The sequence below is a fragment of the Phymastichus coffea genome, unplaced genomic scaffold, assembly GCF_024137745.1.
Source record: "Phymastichus coffea isolate CEN01 unplaced genomic scaffold, Cenicafe_Pcof_1.1 PCOF00040, whole genome shotgun sequence".
NCBI classification, from domain to species: domain Eukaryota; kingdom Metazoa; phylum Arthropoda; class Insecta; order Hymenoptera; family Eulophidae; genus Phymastichus; species Phymastichus coffea.
Window position 1 is genome coordinate 420,768 of NW_026706851.1, and position 25,601 is coordinate 446,368.

A 25,601-nucleotide genomic window follows, 5' to 3' on the forward strand; every position below is an offset into this window, starting at 1 on the left:
TTGTTGGTGTTGGCAAGTGAAAAGCCTCAAAGAGAATATGAATTGTAAGGAGGGGCTGAACTCTCCCACTCTCTTTCTCGTGTGTTTGAAAAGAAACTAACGAAGGAAAAATGTTTTTGTTCGCAGGAAACGCCAGCAACAGCGCGAGAGCCATGTCGGCCGAGAGCAGTAGCAGCCAATTGGACGGGGTCGCGATCCGCGGCTCCCCCGGGACACAGCGCGACGGTTTGCCTTTCGTCGCCTCAGCGGCTCACACTCATCTCGCTGCGTCCAGCTCAAATCGAGTTCCATTCCTGCTGGACCCACCGAGCTTTCGCCAGCGCTACGCGTCTACGGCCGAGGTAAGTGCACAACACCGCGTCTTGCGGCTTTCAAATCTTGTTCTGCACTTTGGCCAATTTAACTTTGCTCACTCGCGGTCATACTACATCCTATCCTTATCGATTCGGCGCATCCATACATTTTAGTCTTCCAATCTTGTTCTACACTTTGCCTAACTAAGCGTTGCTTGACCTGTCGATTCTTACTTGAGCGTACCGGCTCTTTTTTCTTTGAGTAACCTTTAAGGTGTACACCTTGGCTCATATTCGGTCACTTTTTGTTTCGCTTCGTAGATCGTTTTTTATCAGGAACGTCAACTTTTATGTCACCAGATATATCTTGTAATGTTAGTGAAAATTGAACTGGAAGTTTTACAAATAACTTGAAAAATACTCAGTTTTTTAAGCTTCGTAACACCACATGATCGTCAAGAATAAAACGATTCACAGAAATCGTATCTTATTCTGAAGATTAACTAGTTTATTTCTTTGATCAATTTTTTACTGCAATAGAATTCTTGTAGGAAATTAATTGTTTAGAATTTTATATTTAATATACGAAAAAATTGAATATACGAGGTGTGTTCAAAAAATAACGAGAATTTTCGTTTTATGAAAAAAATATTTATTTATTCATCTACATTAATGTTGTCGCCTTCAAAGTAGTCCCCTTCGGATACAATACACTTATGCCAACGCTTTTTCCAATCCTCGAAACACTTTTGAAACTCGATCTTTGTAATAGCTTTTAGCTCTTTCAGCGATTCGCTTTTAATGTCATCTATGCTTGTAAAACGACGGCCTTTTAATGTTCTCTTTATTTTTGGAAATAGAAAAAAGTCACATGGAGCCATATCTGGCGAATATGGAGGCTGAGGCATCGTTACAGTTTCGTTTTTGGCCAAAAATTCACGAACAAGCTATGAAGTGTGAGCAGGCGCATTATCGTGGTGCAAAAGCCATGAATTGTTTTGCCACAAATCCGGGCGTTTTTTTCGGATTGCTTCACGCAAACGACGTTGAACTTGTAGGTAGTACTGCTTATTGATTGTTTGACCTTGTGGCAAGAATTCATAATGCACTATGCCATTAAAATCGAAGAACACAGTGAGCATAACCTTCACATTCGACCGCACTTGTCGAGCCTTTTTCGGTGTCGGCGATCCAGAATGCCTCCACTGGGACGATTGAGCCTTAGTTTCGACATCATATCCGTAAACCCATGTTTCGTCACCTGTTATAACACGTTTTAGTAGTTCTGCATCGTTATTGACTTTATTTAGCGACTCCTGAGCAACTTCCATTCGCCGCTGTTTTTGTTCGAAATTCAACAATTTTGGAACGAATTTTGCTGCCACACGTTTCATACCCAAAACATTCGAAAAAATTTGATGGCATGAGCCAACTGATATGCCAACATCATCAGCGACTTCTCTGATTGTGATTCGGCGATCGTTCATAACCATTTCTTTCACTTTTTTCACGTTTTCATCAGTTGTTGATGTGCTTGGGCGTCCGGGTCGTTCGTCATCTTCAACGTTTTCGTGGCCATCTTGGAAACGCTTATACCACTCATAAATCCTTGCTTTACTCATAGCAGACTCACTATATGCCTTTGTTAACATTTGACAAACTTTACTACACTTTATTTCATTTTTTACGCAAAATTTAATACAAATTCTTTGATCCATTTTTTTCACAAACGAAAATCGCCGAGCTCGAAAAATACGTCTAACGTTAGCGGCTGCCACTTAAAAAGTAAGCAATGAATATTGCTGAAAATTTTATCGTACTTCAGGGGCATGTGTACCAACATAATAAAAAAAAATTTTATACAAGCGGACTCTCCAAACCCGCGAAATTTAAAAATTCTCGTTACTTTTTGAACACACCTCGTATATATTTTCTAAAATGTACTTCCCTCAGGCATAAACTTCATATAAGACAAAAATCAATTGATAATATTGACAACTGCTACTATAATTAATGAGCCTTTATATTTTTTCCGTAGGCATCGCACACGTCGGAAACTACCGTACAAAATATTTCTTTAGATGATACAGATCAAAATCAGCGACGTAAAAGGGAGGATAAAGAAGAAAATCCATGTATAAAATTCAGTGAGGGAGATAAAGTTAGACGTGAGTTTTATAGTCCAGGATATCCCAATCAGTATCCAAAAAATATTAGCTGCTACAAAGTTTTAGAAGGTGAGTCCGATAAGACAAAATTGTTTCGTGTTAATAATCAGATTACTCGATGATTTTGAAAACTACGTGTTCAATTATTTAGAAAATGCGATTTTTCAATAATTATTAAATAATACTCATCGCTCATGTCCTCAAAATTATCATAAAATTTGTTGAGAAAGCATTTGTTCAGAAACGTTTTCATTTAGTAGGTAAGGGATGTGTGAATTACAATCTTAGAAAATTTATCTTGACAGATTCTTAAAAGTAGTAGCTTATAGCACATATTCATAAAGCCAGCGGGTGCGATTGATAGCTTACAATAACTCTATTTTATTAAGAGCTGTCGTAAGATCAAAATGAAATTCTCGAACCTTGTAACATTCCCATTGAATTGTTAGTATTTGTTAGACTATTGAGATAAAGTTGACGTAATATTTCGACATTAGTCGAAAGTTCGACATTAGCATTCTTGTGTAACAATGACTGTGGGCACTAATGACGTAGTAGCAACCAGGCCACCGAAAGTTATCGACTCGCGACGGTTTCTGATGCAAGAACTAGTTATAGACAAGCCCAAGTTGTGCATCCTTGCAAGAGTGCCAGAACTTCCGTAACTGGAAGCTTCCACGTACGCGTTACTTGACGGATGCAAGCGACTCGCTATACGTGTACTCGTACTACTCGACAGCCGACATATCCATTGATTTTCTACATTACAGCACACGCAAAATTTTAGTATAATTTGTAATAATACTGTCATTGTAGTTACGTGAATCGACTCAGATTCATTTCCTCGGAATCAGATACATCATTTTGCTCAGTTTTGACTGTATTCACCAATAAATTAGTTTTTGCACATGTTGATAGAAGCGAAGATAAAATTGCAGACAAACATAGCTGGAGAAAACAGGAAAGCATAGTCAAAAAGCAAAAAAAAAGGATAAAAGAAGAGAAATTACGATAAGAAAAACGTCGACGATAATAAAATGCGCAAGAACTCTATCTCGAAAAGACAAAGTAATAAAAGACGATGCAGGCGTTGAAAAGAGAGAAAGTGTTCGGGAATTAAGGGTAGCAAATAACCGGGGTGAACTAGACGCTTGCCTAAAACCGGTCGGAAAGTTACGGACTCAGCGTAACTGCGGAAAAATTGGCAGCTATCCCATCGAGGCGCCGTAAATCATCGGTCGATCGCCACCTCTTCCGCTTTATTTTTTTTTCTTCTTATTTTTCACCTACTATTTTTTTCTGTTCTTTAACTTGTTCCGATAACTTAGCTAACCTATTGCTACGCAGGTCTCTATTATTCCTCGCGCAACCCGCTTTATTCTGTTTTGTTTAGCGGCCGCGGACGAGCGACAAAATAAGCAAGAGCGCGTAAGCTCATTTGATTCTTCTTTTTTCCCGCGTTGCGTGCCAACGTTTGTTGAAGCGATGCCGAATCTGTAGAAGTCGATACTATTTATTTATTTACTTAAGGTCTCATCCCTTTTGTGGGTATTAGCGACTCGTATGTCATATTACATTATTGTTATAATACGTTTACATACATAATGATGCATGTTACATATTGCAACTTTTTTTTACGTGGTAGTATTTAATAGATTATTACATAAATTATATATATATATATATATATATATATATATATATATATATATATATATGTAAATATACAGATATAAGGTTAAAGATTGTCGGCGCAATCTTACATATTTATTTGTTTGTTGAGATCCATTGTTTATTGTGTTATAGCATAGGATGAGGTTAGAAGAGGTTATTGTATTTAATTCCTTCAAGAAATTTCAAGACATACATATTATTCTTTGCTGTTGACTACATCGTATAAGTTGTTCACATCAGTTGAAAATTTTTTCTTCTTACGATGAAGGTTGGACACTGAACAGTCTCATAAAATATGTCTCACGGTTAATACTTTTCTGTACTTTTCGCAGATGTTGAGTGTTGTTTTTTGGAGAAGGTGCTTGTGGGCGATTCTTGCGTGTTCAATGCGCAGTCTAGTTAATATAATTTTTTTTCTTATATTGAAAGCGCGTTTATGTAAAAGGATGTAGTCACTTGTGTTCAGTCTAATTATTTTTATATTATATCTGCTCGGGTATTTTTCCCATGTCTTGTTCTATTGTATTTTTATGACTTTACCGATGATGTTCTTAATCTCTTCTTTATACAATTGTCAAGATGTAATTTTGTAGCTAATTTATAAAGTTCTTTGGTTTGGTTAGCGATTGATTACGGTATTTTCTTATGGCAGATGTTAATAGTTTTCTTATTAGAAACAGTTTGTACCAAATTTATTTTGCAATTCCGAAATTTGTAGTGTTGGCATTTTATAATTTTTCTGTGAGAGTTGGAGAGTCAAAGAAAAATATGTGATTTTCGGATGAGTCGGATAAATAATTTATCGTATCCAGTATGAATCTTGCTATTGCTCTGTGTACGCTTAACCTTACTGGACACTTTAGGAGTATTTTTTTTGTCACATAACTGCACTATACAGAGAATTGCTGTTCCGTGTGATGTAATGGAAAAGCAGATTTAGCTATAAGGTGGGTTTGTGCAGTATGTTTTATTTTTGATCTATGTTAGATCGTAGCTGATATTATATTATCTGGTTTAATATCGTTTTTGTTCAATAATGAGATAGCTTTTTAATAAAATGGAGTTTTAAGAATTTTTTAAATTTCTTGTTTAGATTTTACGATTTCTTTTATTTATAGCTGCACGCATTAATTTGTGGTTTTGATCTTCGTCAAAGATCAGTTTTAATAAATAGTTTGTTGTCAGTTTTTTTTCTTAGGTTAAGTGGAAGTACATTCCTTTCAATGGATAACTTTTTTTTTACCTTAAATAACTGCTTTGAAAGTGATAATTAAAATTTATTGGCTAGCTTCCCAGTTTCTAGCGGATAAGATTTTCAATATGTTTAATCATCACGAGAGTTGTGAGTCGGAGATTAAGCCTGTGATTTTGATTTCTCTTACTATTTAGATTGGGTCATTCGGAATATTTAGTTCTATTTTATAATAGTATTTTTCTTGTTAGAGAAAACAATTCTTTGTTATTTGTTAGAGAATTTGAAGCTGATTTATTGGCGAATTCTGAGATTTTATTCAGTGTTTCTTGTATCAACGTTTCACTTTTAGATATTTTTTCTTTAAAAAACAAATAGCGTTGCGTCGTCATAAAAATATAATATATTACACCGAATTTGAAATGTAGCTTGTAAAATCATTAATTGCAAAAAGAAACAGTATTATACTGATGACTGAATCAGAATAACTGAACTGAACGAGTCAATGCATCGACTTCTATAATTAAGCGGTTTCAACGCTCTATCCCCGAAGGCTTTGGTTAGGGAGTCAAAATTACCTTAGAGGAGGCGCACCCTGATGATGGTGTAGTCAACTGCATATACTAATGATATCGCGGCAATGTTGTTAAACACTTTGTTTCTTCTTAAAACTTGTACTGGATGAAGAAAAATACAAGGCTATATTTGGCCAATGTTGCGAGTAACAATGTAGGAACTTCTAATCCCAGATAACGTCATTAATAAACCGCAAAGTATTCAACAACAAACTACAATAAGAGCATGGCCAAATCTAAAGAAGTTTTAGATTCAAGGTATCAACAGTCCTTGATGTCGGAATGAAAACCAAAACTGTTATCAACAACAATGAGTCAAACAAATATCTGCTTCATCACTGATGATTCCAAGATGCTAGAACATGGTTATTCAATCATTATAATAGTGTTCAATAATTTTCGATAAGTCTTCTCTAGTTTTAGATTTCTTTATGTGTTAAAAATTCGGCGGTGTAGTTAAGGTAACTAGAGTTTTTGGCGAATTTATTTGCTAGTGTTATTAGCTATATCTTCCGAATTATTTACGATTAGATTATTTTTGAGAAGTACTGAAATAGATGAATAATTTTTTCCATCGATTCTTTTGATTTGGTCTAAAACTTTTTTAATAGGGTTTTTTTTTTAATTTTATTTTATTTACTTTAATATTATTATTTTGGATTTGTATAATGCTGTTTTAGATTCTTTAATAGCTTTGTTATAGTCTTCATCTATCAAAAGATACGTTTATTACGAAACATTTCTTTGGGTCGGGGGATGCTCTGGTTGACTGCACGAAGGATCATTTCGGAAAAATTGACATCGATGTTATTAATATTTCCATTGTGTTTATTAGGATTCTGCAACTTTAAAATTTTTTTCTTTACTTCTTTAAAACTAGTTGTATTTTTGCCAGTTAGCTTCGTTGCATTTGTATTTTTAGTTAATGATACTGATAGAGAGATTATTTTGTTTATATTTTATAATAATAGGGAAATAATCATACATTACCGTGAACATTACCGAGTTAATAATTGTAAATCACAAATCATAAAAGTGTATCAATTTAGAAAGATTGTTTTCGAGTGTTAATTGTAACAACTATTTGTTCGATGACTTTTTCCCCAAACTAAGACGGGGGGTTTTATTCCGGCTGAACGGTAGTTGATAGTTTAATTTTAATAAATATCAATAGTTTGTAAAGAAATACATCAATTTATTATTCGCACCAACTACCTATTTCCTTTTTTTTAGTCAAGTCCACGCGTTGAGATACTAAGATTTATATAATACTCGCTGATAGAGTTTCAATGAATTTTGAGTGGAAGAATGTCTGTTAGAGTTAACCTATTAGCAAATATAAATACTTAAATTTTACCAAATAGTAACAAATCAGCGCGCACTTAATGCTAACGCCACGATATAAAAAGAACAAACGGAAATTTTACACTAACGACACAATACGAGGGGTGTTCAAAAAGTAAGGTGACTTTATGGTTTTCTCAAAAAATATTTATTTATTGGTTAATATTTATGTTGTCCCTTCAAAGTGATCCCCGTTAGATATAATACACTTGTGCCAGCACTTTTTCCAATCATCGAAGCATTTTTGTTATTAATTGCCAAGCAGCAACAGACGATTTGGAAGATAAAGTAAAAACTTGTTATAAACGCGCAAAGCTACGATAAGTGAAGCGCACAAAAATAAAAGGGAATAATAAAAGTAAGTTAAATAAAATCATATCTTCTTTCTCTTTCTCTATTTAGCATTCGCGAAGTCGTTTCCCTTCTTTAAATATCGTTGTGTTCATTTTCCCTCCTGCATCCGTGGTACTGATGCATTTAATTCGATCTTTACCAAAGTTAAAATCTCGCGCGCCCAAACTTTCTCTACAATACACACGCTCATCTCGTTTTACACGCGCGGGCATAGAACAAAAAGAATGTACCTGAGAAGTCGATTATCGACGTCATAATAACATAAGAACCAATAATTGAAGTTCCAACCTCCAAGTTTTATAGGATATCGTTTGTTACATAAGTGTCGTTCAATAAATCCATGATTTCTCAGAAAATAATGATGCTATCGTCATGTATACAACTTTAAGAGTGTCAAGATTCATGAAATACAATGTATCTTTTAATGAAATTTCAAGTTGATTTTGTAGCATAAAAGTTATTTCGCTTTTTCTTAGTTCTTTTGGTACTCATCATTGGATAAGTATCTGCGTGTAATATACGAGGGTCGTACTGTTACGGATCAAGTTCGCGCAATTACGAGCGAGAAATTTTCAAACGCGCATGTGTCCAGCAGATGTTCGGAAAAAGTTTAGGCAGAGATCTTTGTTTCTTTTTTGTCGTCGAGCGCACACCAGTAGTCTCCATTAATTTAGCCCGCGCGGCCTTTAGAGCGAAACCCCCATTAAATATCGACGCCTGTTTGTTTTATTGCTCTTTTAGTGTTCTTTTTTTTTGCATTATTACCCGTCGTTGCTCGTCTGGTTCATGGGCGCACGTTTAGCGCAGGGGGGTCTGTTTGACACGTTTTCTTAGACTGGTTTGAAATGTTGGAAAGTCTGCTCGTCGTGGACAATCGTTAGAATAATTGCGGCATATGCGATGAAGCTGTAGTCTTGGGTGTGTGAGTTTGAGTATAGATAAACGTTTGCAGCGCGAGATGTGAATGGCGTTTGTACCAGAGAATGAAGCCGAGATAAAAAATGATAAACAGTTTAGGAGGAAGGCGCGTGCTCGCGTGGGATCTGGGAAACAGAGCTGCAATTATTTTATATTAGCATGCGTGAAGAATTGTTAATCTCCTCTTTGCCATTGCTCGTCGTGACCAGCAAGGTTACTTAAGGAGCCCAACGACCCAGACATCGACCTCTGAACCCAGGCAGAGGGTTGTACAGCTCAGGCCCTGCAAGCGGGCGGGTCCGAGGCTGTATTGGCAGTATACGAGCAAGGCAAGAGGAGAGATACAGAGAGGAAGAGCGCGCCAGCGCTATTTGTTTTTTCAGGCCCTCTACGGGTCACGCCCCAGGTTGGCGACGTCACCTGGGAAGAAGGGAGAAGGGAGGAAAATTTGTTTTCCCGAGAAAGAGAAGCTTTGACTCACTCTGAGCTCAGATCTCGCACGGGCAAGTTGTTCGTGTCCAATAAGTATTATAACGTGCGTGCGATTTGCGTTTACCGTAATCACGGCCGTAAACGTATGTTTCATTGTGAATCGCTTCATTTGTATTGTATTTGTAAATCAATTTAATTTTATTTGTGTTTGTTAATAAACTTGTCAGTCTTATTTCGAATTTAAATACGCACATTTATTCTTGTTCACCAACCCCAACACGTACAATAAGTTCATGATTTCGTCGAAAATAGTATTGTTATCGTAATGTATTTTTTACTCTTATACAAAATTCGGTACTTTGACCATACTTCAAAAAATAAAACATGACTATAAAAATCATTAAAAATGTTTGTTAATAATCTCTTATAAAATTTATTGATGAGTTAGACAGCTATCTTCATCGCCAAGAGTTTGTCTATTTCTTCCATTCATCCTTTTCACTTCAATAACTTCAAACTATGAGATAATCTTCTCTTTAATACTAAGAGGTCGAGGTGCACCTCTGACCAAACCCTTTCTGAATCTTCTATAACCAGGAATGAAAGCTTCCATATTGTGTTCCGTTAACGAGGTATCTTTTAAGATCAGATTCGTCTCCTCTCTTTATTAAAAAAAGGATTTCCACTTAAAACTTGACTCTATTTCTGATATCAGTAACGTTCTTATAGTATATATTTTAAAAATAACACTACCTACTTTGAAAGCACTCAGTTCTTGTTTATCGTCTTGGACCTTTTTAATCCAAACGTCATAAGGCCCTTCATTGTCCACTCTCAAAAATGAAAAAATCATTAGGAAAGTTTTGAGAATTGTTTTGAACATTGCTTTGAATGGCTAGGTAGAATATTAGTTAGGGCGTACTTTATATTTGTTGTTGATCTAAGCGTTATTATTATTTCTCCTCTTCCTATTATTATACAAGCTGTCGTCAGTATCCATATTCTCTATTGAATGTAACGTATCCTCATTCAATGTCATCATTATTAAATAAATAAAAAATAAATAAAAAAAAAATTATTAATTAAATAAAATTTAATACTTATACTAACATTACTTGAAACGGAGGGAATAATTATTTAAACTCCATCCGTCATCTTGTTGTGTTCATTTCTGTTAATTCCATGTAAGTAAATTAACTCATTTATCTGCCTAATCTTATGCAAGTATGTGTTATTATTTGAAAAATGCGGATAAGACGTTAATTTTATGAATTATCAGTGTGAATTTTCGCATATTTCGGCATGAAATTAAAGTATGCATATTTCTAGTGTGTTACATTTGAAATTGAACGTACTTATGTGTATTGTCTAATAATGCGCGTAAGTACCTATAGAATAATAATAATGCATGTAATGATTAAGATATAACAGTTAAACAATTATTTGGTAATAACTTATAATAAAAGTAAACTTAGTAAAAACAATTTTACTAACTTGGTAAAAGTTGCTCTACATCCAATTAAACTGCAGGTTATTGTAAACAAAGGATCAAAACGATGACTTAAGATATTGATTCCTTAAATGTTGCTTTGGTAAAAACAAAGGCTACTTTTTAAAATTATCTTCTACTAATTCTTCCACATAGGTCTTAATCTGTTTTGTAAACGCAGTATGTACATACACGAAATATATGTGTGGCGTGCACTTTCTCTCCACGTGTTGGCCAGAAGTTTACCGTTTTATGCAAAAAAACTTCATAATTCTTGAACGAATTGCTGGAGATTTTATGGCCATCTGCAATAAACACATTAAACGTCGACGGTCGCGCGTCCGCGTTAATGAGTTAATTTAAGGGAAAGCGCGCGCCCAACTTTCGTTTTTTTAATGTTAACCCGCGGTCCCAGCTACCCTTTCCACGGACCTCGTGGGAGGGACTTGCCCTTTTGACTGGATTCTTCCGAGGAGAAACGCCAAGTAGTTGGGGCGAGTACCCGGGACTCTAGCCCGAACCCGAGACCAGCTAACAGCTCGGCCTTCTGCCAGCTTCGCGGTTTACGTTCTGCCGAGTCGCGTTACATTTGTAAGTCTTGTCTTGAATTAAATAAAGTTATCCTCACTCCAACTAAAAGTTCATTTCACCCTGCGCCCACGGCGACAAATATGTAGCGAACAATATATATGTAACACGCATAAATCTGCTCTTCTTTGTCGTCAGGTAGTTTTTCGAAGCTAACCACAGCCTCGTAACTATTGTTGTGCTGCTGCAATTGTTACTGGCTGCTGATTGAAATCGTGAATTCATATTTGCGTCGTATGGGTAACTCGAGGAAGGATTAATTGCATGCAGGAGTGTGTGAGTCAAATGAAATGTGTGACTTGTTAAGACTTGTTGAGACACACAACAACGCTATATTAACTATAAATGTGTATACATTAAAACAGCTGAGAGTTTACGCAATTACATTTATTCAACACTAGGGACAGAGATAGATAGATATATAGATAGATAGATAGATAGATAGATAGATAGATAGATAGATAGATAGATAGATAGATAGAGAGAGAACAGAGTCAGAGATTGCGAAATTAACGCACGCGATAACGATTAAGACGAACTTACGCTGTAATTCTGGGTTGTGTTGATCAAACACAACCCGTTAACTCTTATTTGATTAAAGACTTCTGGAAATGTAACGGAGAAAGCCGAATTTGACGAGAAACTTAGCCCACGATTTTCGGTTACTATAATTATTTCACTGCGCGGGGATGGTAGGCAAGAAATACTCCAATCACTTAATGCTGCGCTGCGCCAGGCGAACGCAGCAACAAACGAACACGAGGAGGATTGAATATAGTTGGGCATAAAAGATCAAGTAATTAGCATACATCAAAATACATATATAACGAATTATTATAGCTATTTTTCGACAATAAAACAAACTTGAAGAAATACCTGACATAAAATACGGGATACCTCGGAAATATAATAATAAACGATACACGAATTTGCAATGTACAAAAACGCAGACACGACCGTTAGCACCGAGCGGCTCAACTGTCGCGTCGTTCTCAGCAATGATGACTCGTCCGTGGTTTAAAGCGTCTTCGCGATACTTATATGTACACCCATAGGTGCTGTATCGCGGGATAGTTCCTGGTCGCGGATCTCATGCGAAGCAGAGAGAGAGGGAGAAAGAGAGAGAGAGAGAGGGAAAGAGAGAGAGAGAGAGAAAGAACTCACTGATACCATAGGACGATATCAACCTACCGCTGTTACGCGCATAGTACAAGCCGTATACGCTTCTCCAATTCCGCATCGGGGCACAATTCCTTCCAGCTGGCATTTTCCACGATTACTTCTCGAGTATCTGACCGGAAAGCGTTCACAGAAGATGCATTCGTCCGCGGAGTTCGCGTCCACGATGTTACGCAATAATCCAATAACCCGACTCACTTGACATGAACGAAAACTTTCACAATTTATAGAGTGGGCACGTGCGACTCAACCAAGGGTCAGCCAAGTTCTCTTTAATCGAATCAGACACCGACCTCTAAGCTCATCTTTCTCTCAGTATTACGCACATTCTCCCTCTTTTCTACACGGTTATTGTATTCCCTGAAATAACACTTTCTCGCTATTTTACTCTCTGAAAAACATACTTATTCAAAATCGCACGCAAATAATTTCAGATTCATATACATTTCTGCGAATCAACTTGAGGTTGATTGCATTAAGGCAAATTACATAAACGCAGTACAACGGTGGTTACACAAAATAAAGATTGTAGAATGTTAAAAATGCACAAGATGTATGGAAAATTAAGCAATTGTATGTGCATATCGACTGTATTTAACGTATATATGTCTACGAGTAATCAAAGATTATGTAAAAATAACGGTCACGTTTGTAAACTTAGCCTTGATCTCTGCATCTGGCTTTTTCTATATATTGACGTAAACGACCACGTATGGTGTTGTCGTAATTACGATCCTACAGCTTCGTGAGCTTCATGACTCACAAAGGCCGTTAGACCCCACGAGGAAGTACATGGCTTCCGGGCGTTGCAGGGTCACTCATAGTTCCTTACTGGGAGAACTATTAACAAGCTAGCCCTGAATTGGAAGGTTGGCCAACAATCCGAGTAGGTGAGAGGGCTAGGGGCAGAGATCGAAATATAGGCAACCGAATCGTGCGACCGAGAACCGACGGCGTTGCGGCGATAAGTGTAAACTAGAGCAGTAAGGTTCGGGTGCTGTGTGTCGCACAGAGGAGCTTTAAATGTGCATTTGTAACTCCGAAAAGGCAAGTTGCTTTTCAGTTCTGAGTTTTTCTTTGAACAGCGGGTATGACTTCTGATATTTACAAATAATTATAATATAGCATGCTTTTTCCTTGGACTTTTTTATGACAATTATTTAGTTCAGTTTCCAATTTTATTTTTTATTTATTTAAGAACCTATGTATTTTTATATTTCAATTAATTATTAAGAACTATAAGAAAATATTTTTTTTAAACATTTGTTGTGCATTTCAATTATTTCAACTCGACTTCATCTTTTCTACACAAACTATTTTAATATTTACGAATTTAAGACATCTGATTTTTATTTATGAAGTAAATTAATTTTTTTAACAATATTTTCAATCTAATTATTATCAATCATTAGCGTGCGCATTAAGGCAGTACCAATCTAATGAAAGAGCACTTATAATAATCTATCGAACTCATAATATTGTTAGATAAATTAACAAAAGCTCAGATTTTTTCATTATTAAAAATGTTAAAAAATTATAAATAATTAATTTTACTTTCCAACTAATTTAAACAAATTTTAACAAATTATAATTTAACAAATTATAAATAATTAATTTTACTTTCCAACTAATTTAAAAATTTTTGTAATATAAATTATGATAAAGATCGCATTAAATTTTGTTATTAATTAATTTTTCAAAAATTCTATGCAAAATACTTGTTTTATATATGTTATATGAAATTTCGGTCTTGAATCTAGTTTGCATAAGAGGCTTGGTTCTGACGACTTTCTAAATTAAAAATTATAACATTAAAATGAGAATAAATTAAGATATTTTTTTAAATGTATTTCTCGTTAAAATTTAAAGTTAAAAAAGATGAATAATTGTATAATAATTACCAGACAAATAACTAAATTCTACTATTAAAATATTAATATTATAATATTAAACAATTATTTATAGTACTGCGTGACCTCAATCTTCACTTAAGCCACGCTTCTCCGTGATTTAAATGGTCGATTATTACACCATGAAATGACAAGCTTACTTAAGTCACGGCTACCTTATACACTATGATAAGTAGAAATATTCAAAATTTTCGATTTTATTGAAAAAATAGTACATTATCTCTAAATACTCAAAAAAGTAATTTAAAACAATCAATTCGCGATAATACTCTATTTCAGTTTTAAGTTAGGTTCAATACAAGCGTCAGCTGGCTAATAATGTTCTAGAGAGATTTTTAAATTTGATTAAAAGATAAAATTAGTAAATAAAAGATTTAAATTAATATTGGAACATTCATTATCACTTGAACACTGTGAATGGACCTTCTTATATCTGCTAGTGCACGACAAATTTGGCATTTCATTTAATCGATATCTACTTGCTCTTCAAATTAAATGTTTGTTTCACCTGAAGTAGAAAAAGAATCTTTATCTGAAGAAATTACTGCTGTATTTTTATAAAATATTTTTATGGCAATTCTACTACTTATTTTATCAAATGTTTTTCTTTTATTTTCAAATGATTCTTCAATACAACCATAAGCTACTGAACTAGATTTCCATCCACTATGTCTTTGTATCATGGTCATAGTTGCATGATCATCAGTTATTACTGTTGGCAGATGTTCTGCAAAACCAGTAACCAATGGATGAATTGATGTATGAAGTATGAATTTATATTTAATATGATAGAGAGAGAGAGAGAGAGAGAGAGAGAGAGAGAGAGAGAGAGAGAGAGAGAGAGAGGGAGTTTTATTCCCCGATGGTTATGTTGGCCTTCACAAAGCTGTCAAATCCGAGTATCCCGAAAGTTTAGGGTAGTTTACGCGTTCACTGCAATAAACCATGTCGCATCTGGACTCCGCCCGTTCAAACAGTCCGAATTACTTTCCAACATAGTTTTACAGTCTAACATAGTTTTTTTGGGGTTGTTTTTTTCAAATTGTGAAAGCTGAAGAATACATGGATGTCAAGCTATTCTCGGTCTCAACATGTCTTGGGGAAACTAAATTGTCTAAAAGAACGACGTTATTCAAGGGCATGCACCATAAAAAAAAGGGTCAGCCGCGACTACCACAGGTAGCCACTGGACTCCGCGCAGAATTCTACCGCCCTCTCAATCGCTGAACTAGGATCCGCCCGCAGTGCTGGGCCTAAGGAGTAGGGAGGAGTTTTCCGTGCGTCCCTTCTGCCAAAACACGCATCGCGAGTCAGTCCCACTCGGGAAATCGACAGCTACGAACGATCTGCTCTGCCGATCCTTGCTCTCTATCTCTTCTCAAAGCTACGTGCTGCGCGTGTTACGTGTGTGTTATATGCACCTTCTGCAACTGTATTGTATGTTCGCGCGCACTGTCCAGGATTCGAGGTGTCTGTGAACCAGTGGCATCAAACCAACGGGTACCTCTAGGGTGCTACCAGAATTTATTTCTGTCCATCAGATCGGCAACTTGGGCGTTGCCACAGTTTTATGTGCCCAATAGACGTCGAGGTTGTGACGCGTCCGCGTGCGTGTGTGTGTGTGTATGTGTTTGGGACAGCACCCTCTCTCCTATCATACCAGAGTTAATGTTCACGGGTAAACGAGAGTTTTTTTGAATGGTCATTCACCGCGTGTTTATATGTACAGGCTCAGCGAGCCTCTAACAGCGTCCCGCGTCTTATCTCTGTCTCTATCTATCTATTATAAATTATTGTAAAAGTAGTACTTAAAGGGCTTTTCCCTATTGTGACTGGAGTTTTTATGCCGGATAAGTGCTACTTATTTATATTTTATCATTTAATTAAAGCCGCAGTTGTGTTATGTAATCGGAAGCAATCGTTTATTTATTGCACACACCTTTTTCCATTCCTTTTCTTTAAACATCTTATGTATTTTGATAATATAGAGTAAAAAGCCGAACAGCAATAGCAATCACAAAATATATTGGTTTATAAATCTTTGTTTTCAAAATCTTAACAGAAAGTTCATTTTTAAACTGTGAATGAAACTATTCATGGATGTTTTATTTTTTTTCTCTTTAAGAGTATTTCTCTTTAATAATATTGATTATCAAAACAACTACAATAGAGAGTTACTATTTTTGAATGAAATTTTTAACTTCATGAATCCAAGCTTATCTATTGTTGAAATTTGTAAACAATTAGAAGAGTTTATTTCAGAAGTGTCTAATACTAATCTATACATAAAAAATGATAAGAAAGGCTGATCATACTTTGATCATTATGATAACAAATTCACAAAGTTAATATATTTAACGTTCTTTCTAATATGGAAAAAAGTGTTCATATTTTGAAAATAGTGAAATTTATCTTAAAACGACAAGGATGCTGAAACTTACTTTCAGATACTTTACATAACTTATTAAATAGTAAATTTATTCTATAACTCATCAAATGGATAGTTATTACATTAATAAATAACTATTTGTATCGAATCGGCTTAAATATTGTTTTTGTAAAATTTTTAAAGTATGACAATACTTTAATTTTGTAATTGTAATTTTCAAAAATGACAATTACAATTTTGGAATATATGGAATTTTGGAAGTAATGATAAAATGAAAACAATGGTGCAATGTTATAAGTAATTTATATGTTAAAACGTCTTTAGCCCATAATTTATATAAATTTTAGATAACTTTCATTCTTACCGAGCTCAAATGTACTTGTAAGCGATCAGCCATAGCTACGTATACCGAAACGACCGAAGCGACGAAAAGAGCGAACGTATACGATCGCTGTTTATTTGCCATGGGTGTTAATATTTAAATTAATATATTCATTATATCGTTAATATTTAAATTTATAAATTCATACCTTTTAAGGCACTCCAAATATTAGTGCAATCTATAAGTATTATTAAAAATCAATATATTTAAGAAAATTTGCACAATGAATTCATACTTACTTTCTCATGCAAATAAACTTCATCAGAAGTTTCCATTAAAACTTTTGCTATATTTTGAATAACTAAAAACTTCTTTTCAGACATTTTCTTTTGTACATGACCTTTGTTTAGCCTTTTGAGATATGAAAATAATCTACTGTAAGTGCTAATGTCAATGTGATAAAAATAATCAATTTTAGATTTTAGCATCGAACATGTAGATAAACAAATAGTAGGAGTGTACTTCTTTGAAAGCTCAGAAAAGTTAGTCAAAAAGATATCCTAACGGAAGAAGTTCGTTTTTTGATCTCAACGCCACTTTCTAAAGGTATTATAGTAAGAAATATATAATTTTTTTTATATATCAGGTAACAAATCTAAAGAGACTTTATTGGCTTTTGTCTAATATCAATAGGCATAATTTCATTCTTATTGTTATCACTGCTAGATGAATTCGTTCTTTTTATTTACTCAGCCATCAAAATGTTTAAATTTATATAAAGCTCGTCTGTAATTACATAAGAGAGACGAAAAACAGTGCTTCACGTTATAGAATAGCAACAAAGTCAAGCAAGAAAGATAGAAAATTTAAGACGGTAAAACAGATGGATCACTCAGTAAAGTAAAGTACTTTCTTTTTAATTTTTCTTTTAATCTTTTTACACTTGGCTGTAGGCCCCCCTCTCCCAGCTTCCTTCCGACTCTTCCGCGCTCTCTTTCATAATTGCACCTATCGGAAATTTCAGTCACATATTGCTATAAAATAGTATATGATACTCGTGACTTAAGTGTCTCGTTATTGCACGGCAAGTTTAGTGTCCGCACTTCTCTCGGACGTTAACTATTCCCTGTGCAATAATGGGACACTTAAGCCACATATACTGTAATATACTACTACAATACATGTCTGTAAATACTGAGTGTTCTATTTTAACTTGCCCAAACAGTTTTTTTCAAAAGTGCTTGGGGCTGGGTTGAGTTAGATAAAAATGTTTAGACAAAAGTTGCTAGACTTCAAGGGGGCACGTGATAGTGACCTTGACTTTGACCTTGAAGAACATTGTCAAGGTCATTTCAAGATCAACTTATGTTTTTAAAATAGGAACCTTTATTTTGACCCCATACGTTTAATTGATGTATCATCCGGAAGATCCCAAGGTTACCTCTAAAAATCAACTTTGTTTTTTTTACTCAAAACTTCATTTTTAACCTCGGATCCGAAAAGAAAGTATAATTACACTTTCAAATTATGCATTCAATTAGTGGGTCTATTTGACTCTTGAAGATCATGTTAAGGTTATTATTATATTTTCTATAAAGATCGCATTTTTTATTTAGCGTGGTGTGATTGATTTATTCTATCCAAGTCATTTCCAAGACAAAATCAAACTCAAAATGATCTTGGAGTGTATATCGGGCCCTAAAGTTCTAATTGATGTAAATGTACATATTACTACTATTTTATGTCTGGATATAATAGAAATAATAAAATTAAAATTTAATTATTAACGTTTCAAACAAAAGTTATTCGAATTCGAGAGATTTATTATGATGACTTTGTCTTACTTATTTTATGGTCTTTTCAAAGACAACTTTGTGTTTGAAAAGAGCGAAAATTTTAAGATTTGATACGGTATTGTACAAAAATTTCTTCGATCTTTCAAGGCCACATAAAAGTCAAGAGAAATTTTTCAAATTTGAAATTAAGATAATACAAAAAACAAAGATAGTTTTCATATTGGACTAGTTTTAATTATCTCGTAATCAATAGAGTCCAGTAAATAGTCTTATTAGGTATAGTTCTTCATAATGAATAAAATTATTTATTTTCAAATTAAAAATGATTATTGGTATTATTTATTTTTAATATGAACTAAAAACGATTCATAGTTTGATTGCAATAGGTTTTTAATTGGTTCTTCATTATTTTGAATGCAGTTCCAATCTGTGATGAAAATTGTTCATAACAGCTCAAATTATTTCTGGTGTCAATACTGCACAAGCTCTTCTGATTCTTTCTATCATATATATTTTAGTATTGGATGCATCTTCATAAATAATATTTTTGCAATATCCTTAGAAATAATTATCTAATGGATTGAAATCAGGAGATTTTGGAGGCCAAGAAACTAATCCACCTCAACCTATCCAATGGTTTCCAAATGGACCATTCAAACAGGCTCTAACATTTACTGCAAAGTGAACTGGAATGCCATCTTGCTGCAGCCATAACCTGTCTAACATTCAATGAAATGCTTTTTAAATATTCAAGTAGATGGTTTTCTAAAAAGTCAAGATATCAAGGATCGTTGACTGTGGCCTCGAAAAAGTGTGGATCAATAATGTGCGCGTTAAAAATTTTAGCCCAAAGATTAACACTCTAACGGTGTTGCTTGATGACTTGACGATGCCAATACGGATTATCAGGAAATCAATAATGACTGTTATGTTTGTTGAGTCTATCATCACTTTTGAAGACAGCTTTATCACTGAAACAAAAATTCTAGAAAAAATTTGGATTCTGATCCATTTGCTTCAGAGCTCATCTATAAAACTCCATTCTGAGAATTTGATCATTATCATTCATTAATAATGAGCCATTTGCTTGAGGGTGTCTTGATTAATTTAAGGTGTGCCTAATACCGTGTTTTGTACAAAATTCTTGAAATAATTGTAAGGTAATACAATTATCTCTATCAGAAATTATTCGACTAGGAGTACCAAAACGATTGACAAATTCTTCAAATTCTTTTAGAATAGTTCTGGTAGAAACACTAGAAAATAGCATTAGGACATAAAAGCGTTAGATTATCAATAATTCTTAAAATGTAAGTTTTTCCGCTTTTTAAAGTAGGAAACGGTCCTAAATGGTCGACGTGTACAATATGAAAGGAACGACGACCCGGTAGGATAGGATGAAGTTTACCTTCTTTTGGATGCTCAAGATAAAACATTAATATGCTGCATTAACTTTTCACTTTTATGTTTAATTTCTAAGTCGAATTTTGAAATGAGGCTCATCCGTCGAGTAATTTGCGTATTTCTTATTTTCCGGATATTTAAGTGCACTAAACTTTGATAATCAATCATAACGACAAATCATATTCCAATTAGAAATGATAGTAAATGGACAAAAGAGTCCACGCTATCTGGAAGATCTCGAATGATACTTTGATTCACATTCAATTGTACAACGACTAATAGCATAAACTAATCGAAGCCCTTTTTCTTTGTCGCATTGTGAAATTATCGTATTCAGTCCTAGGGTAGATGTATCAGTATGTAACTCTGTTTTAAAAGCATTTGGATTATACAATTTTAAAACAGGCTTACTAAGTAATTGCAATTTAATGGTTGCAAAAGATTTTTCCTGTTCAGGTCTCTAAATAAACTGTGCTGATTCTTTCAATAAACTACTAATTGACTTATCAATTAAAACGAAATTAGGTACAAATCTACTTAAAAAACTCGCTAAATCTCTGAATTAAATGTTTATCTATCACTGGTGGAAAATTTTCCATTGCCAATATAATCCGCGGTCCTGGTTGAAGTATATTGTCGCCCAGTACAAAACCTAAATAGTTAACATTGCGTGTTCTGAATTTATATTTTGATAATTTAAGGTTTATTTTAGCATCTGCCAGTAAGTTTAAGATAAAATCTAAATTCTTTAACGAATGAGACCAATCTTCTCCGAATATACAAATGTCGTCAAACATTAAAAGTTATATCTTTTCTTCGAGCTGATCCTAAAACCTTTTCCATCAACTTCGTGAAGTATCTCAGAGCGTTTGCTAAGCCTAACATGGCGTATTCAAACTGTCCACTCTGTGTTTTAATGATAAAGCCTGTCTTTTCATTGGCATTTCCCGTCAAAGGCATCTGTAAGTAACCCCAGGCTAAATCCAAACAGTTTGCTTTATGCAATTTATCGAGTAAATCGTCAAAGCTTAGAATTGGCAATGAAACTGATTTGGTTGCACTATTGAGCTTTCGAAAATCAATAACCATATGCGGTGTCTGGTCCTTCTTTATAACTGAAAACGCAGGATTTTCAAATGAAGAATCCGTTTCAGTGATAATTCCAACTCGTTTCTAATCATTTATAATTTTGTCTTTCACAGTCACAGACATAAAGTCGTTAAGGCTTAGAAGCTACAGCTTTATCGTTAGTAATTTCAATATCCACAGACATCTTATCAATTATTTCAATTTCATCTATGTTTTTTACTATGCATTTTCGATATTTACTAAATAAGGAAATTAATTAATCTTTCTGTTGAACTTCACTCTCAATAATTGGGTTAAAGTACTCTTCAATGTAATCAATTGTTTCAATACAATAAATAGCCTCTCCTGCCTTGCTTCCAACATCAATCACTTTCCGCGAGTTATTCGAGTATCTAGCTTTACATTGATTAAATTTACTATTTCTGGTTCTAAAACCATTTGCTCAGTCGATCGATTATTAATTCAAAGCAAAGTAGGTAGGTCATCATTAAAATCAAGATTCTTTGCAAACAAATTTAAGATAAATTTGCTCAGAATCTCCTACACAACTGCTTATAAATACTGTTTGGTAGTTCAAAAAAAGGTCTTATGAATATTTCTTTTTAGTTAAAAAGGGAATATTTGTCCCACAAAGCAATAGCTGCTGTAATAAGCGTTTAATAAAAGACAGACTTTATAGAGATGAGGCAAAAAATTAAAAAATTATCTTTCAGCTTTAGCTCGATAAAAGCATTGAAATTAACAAAATTACTAAATAAGTTGAGCATTACTTCAAACAGAGAACTAACTGGTAGAATTGAGAACTTTCATTCTCTAAAAAAAGTATATATGTATTTCTTGAAAAAGCTCATGTGCAATGAGAATGACGTTTTTATTTTATATCTTAGATTTTGCGATGTGAAAGATAAATAAAATCCGACTCCTAACGTGTAAATATGTTTGTATTATCGTTGAAAACATTTTATAATAGACGTGAAAATAAAAATCAAAGTCATTACGAATAAAAACTAAAATATATAAAATTAGCTAACGATATATTTCATGGTTATTTTAAAAATTTGTGATAAAATATTTAGACGAATTGAATGAATTCTTTCTTTATTTCAACTATTCAAACAAGCCAGAAATTTAATTAACTATTTTAATTCGATTTTTCATGTGTTTATCGCGTTAAAATTACTTTAAAATATCGCCCCACTAGTCAGGAACTTAATAATTTTATATTGTACATATAGTATGATGATGCGTCATCACAGAAAAACTATCTTACCTTACGCTAGCCCCGCTCCCGATAGAAACGTGCGACCGAACAGCTGTTGCCGCATAAGCCCACCCGCACATGTCCGAGATCTCACGATTTATTATCCGTCAAGGTTTACCAAACCGATGCGCACGACCCTTACGTCCGCGTACAATCCCTCGCGCACTCACGACCCGGACCGACACTCGGAATCTTTACGGAAGCTGGACGTCCGTAAAGATTCCAGCTGGGATCAGCTGATCGCAAGCCACCGTCTAACTAGAGCAGACCTAGCTAGACCAAAGTATGGCCAACCGAGCGCGTGAGAGCGAGCGAGACAACCGATACGAGACCGATCGGACGCGAGCGAGGGGAATCGGTAGGACTAACGGACGGCTGTTAGACAAGGATAGGAGATAATGACGCTAACGGATTAGCCAATCGGTAACAGCTTAAGGGTAGTTCGACAAATAAAATAAAACCGACGCTATCAGTGCAACCAGTAAGGAAATTAGGCGCCAAGATTCGGCCAATAGCGAAATTACGCGGGCAATAATTAACAAAATAGACGGCGCTGACATCTATTGACACGATTTCTAAGGGGAGGTAAGTGAAGAGAAGCGGCGTGTCGCCGAAAAACGCCGCGCCAGTACTCGTTGAACTCTGGAGCCGACCAGAGAGTATCCGCTGAGTTCTGGAGCCGACCAGACACCTGAGCCCGAGTTGCCGTGGAATCCTGGAGCCGACCAGGAGTAGCTGAATCCGCGAGTGAATGACAAAGCAGCAGAGTAAGCAGCAGAGCAAGCAGCAAGCAGCAAGCAGAGCAGAGCAGCAAGCAGCAACGAGCAACAAGCAGCGAACAGCAGCCCCAGCAAGCAGCGAGCAGCAGCACCAGCAACAGCAGCAACAAATAGCAGCAGCAATGGCAGGAGCAACGGCAGCAACGGTAGCGGTAGCTACGGCGAGATTAGCGGCGGTAGCCGCGGTCGCGATCGCGTCGAGGTCGAACAAACGCACGAGTAAGTACGCTTCTCTTCTTCCCATTAAGATCGCGTGATTGTTTAAACGTCCGCGTTATCGGGAGTGCCGCACGACCTTCGCGCGTCTGATAAATTCGCTTATGCGCGCATATTTCGTCACTGACCTTTCGGGCGATTTTTCTTTGTTGCCGTCATACCGAGTACCGTCCGAACAACGAATTATTCGCGCGCGCGTGTCTATTTGCGGTCGATTCTTTGCCTAACCTTTGCCGATCTGCCGAACGATGAGCGAACTTTTCCGGTTTTTGTGCGGAAAGTAAATTCTCCGTGTGCGCGTAGTCTTATTGCGTCCTTCGCGCGTATGTAAATTCATCGCTAGTTTCCCTGAACGAACTTTTGAGCTTTCGTGGTCGAAATAAATAGTTCGACGTTACGTAATCGCCTCGCAATTTTTAAGACCGTCCGCATCAACTATCGTCAACCCAAGTCGAAGTCGCGTCATGGTGCGCCATTCGCGCCCCTACCAGGCTAGATTAGGTAAACCATCGTGAGCGATTGACCTTGGGCTGACCCGGGGATATAAGTTGGTTTAATAAACTTGAGTCCTTATTAACTTAGTGTTATTATTGACTTTGCCTGTTTGATTACCTCCTCCCCCGTAGCTTTCGCGGTCGGTCCCGAGATTAGCGAACGCGTTTATATGAATTAATTGCCATTTCGACAATCGCTATCACAAGCCACGTAACCGGTCGATCAGGATCCTCTCCTGCCTATTAGATTGTCGACGAGGCGTCCTGAGACGATGTACCCGCTTCTGAGACAAGAGCCTCATGCCCCGAACATCACTGACTAGCCGTCGAGTCGCAGCCGTGGGTGGCAAAATTACCCGTTGTCCCCTTATTCCGTTTGATTCTCTTTCGAACGACTCAGTCTAGGACTTCGCGCTCCCTTTCTTTCTCATCTCCTGTAGGTGATTGCGCGAGGTCAACGTACGACGACGACGAGAAAGGAGACAGCGGGGAAACCACCCGACAACTACAGCGACCAGGAACACACGACAGCCGATGCTGCAGCGCTACCTGCCCTCCTAACGCGAGGACACGGTAGCTGGCGCCCAAATAAAATAAAAGCTGCATACATCGACTGACTACGCCGCTGGCGGTGGTCGAGGCCGGAAAAATTGACTATTACTACACACCTTATTTTTCCCCTCCCCTTGTCTCGTCGCAATAGTATCATCTTTTTTCAACACAAATAATAATAAATTGATTTATTTGATGAAGTTTTTATAGACGACCATAGTTATCAATATATTTTCAAACCTGACATACATTCAATTTACTATTTCGCATAGAATAGGATGGTGCAATTGGTTTTATCATAAGACCTACCTAAAAACAGGCAAGACCAACTGTCATAAGGATTTATTTTATTCACTAAAATTCTGAAGAACGTTAAACAATTTCTAAAAATATAATGCACGTTTGCGATTTTTACGTACATTTTCTTACGTAAAATACAATAGTGCTATTGATTTTATTATAAAATTTAACTAAAGATTGTTAGCAGTGAACAATAGCAAAGCATTGATATTGTAACTGTTTGTATTTTTTAGAGCCTTCTCCTGACTTTAAACTATCTGAAAAAATTATAGGACTATTTTTAAAGCAAAAATAGACAATATATATTTATACAACTAAGTCTTTATTTTCAAAATATTGTATTTTCAAATGTAATAAACGTTCTAAAAAATTGAATTTGACGCTAAGACAATTTGACCTTGCTAAGTTTTATATTTCTAACTCAAAAATTTACGAAGATTCTGAGTGAAAGACATATTTTTCAAGAGGATCAAGGTGGTTTTTGTTTTAAGAATTACTTTTAAGATATCGTTGTTGGCACATTTATCTATGTTAACTAGCTAGATTTTTTACGTTATATATTTCACTAAATCAGATTCATGAATTGAATATATAACAATGATAAGTATTTATTAATTAAAACGAAATCGACAGTCATATAAACAAGTTTAAGCTTATGGAAGCAAACATTTGTGGATTTGAGAGTAGCACGGCAGAGAAGTAAATTACTATTCTCTAATTATACCAATACGTATAGAAATATACAGGGTGGCCCATTTTAAGTGATCCACTCAGATATCTAGATTGGAGTGAGTTTTATCGAAAAAAGTTTCAGACAAAAGTTACTCAACTTTGAGGGGGCCATGTTTCTATGACCTTGGATTTGACCTTAGAGGTCATGTTC

General features: G+C 35.3%; 1 protein-coding gene across 3 annotated transcripts in view; it reads left to right on the forward strand.

Moving 5' to 3' along the window:
- LOC131664055 (uncharacterized) overlaps positions 1-25,601 on the forward strand; it is a 102,569-nt gene that overhangs the window by 48,420 nt on the left and 28,548 nt on the right. For 2 of the 3 annotated variants that reach the window (XM_058934907.1, XM_058934908.1), the window contains exons 3-4: positions 127-341; positions 2,332-2,530. In XM_058934907.1, the coding sequence (XP_058790890.1) occupies positions 127-341; positions 2,332-2,530 (414 nt within the window). Of the gene's footprint in view, positions 1-126; positions 342-2,331; positions 2,531-23,025; positions 23,376-25,601 lie in introns of those variants that run through there. The other variant, XM_058934909.1, reaches the window with a different exon arrangement.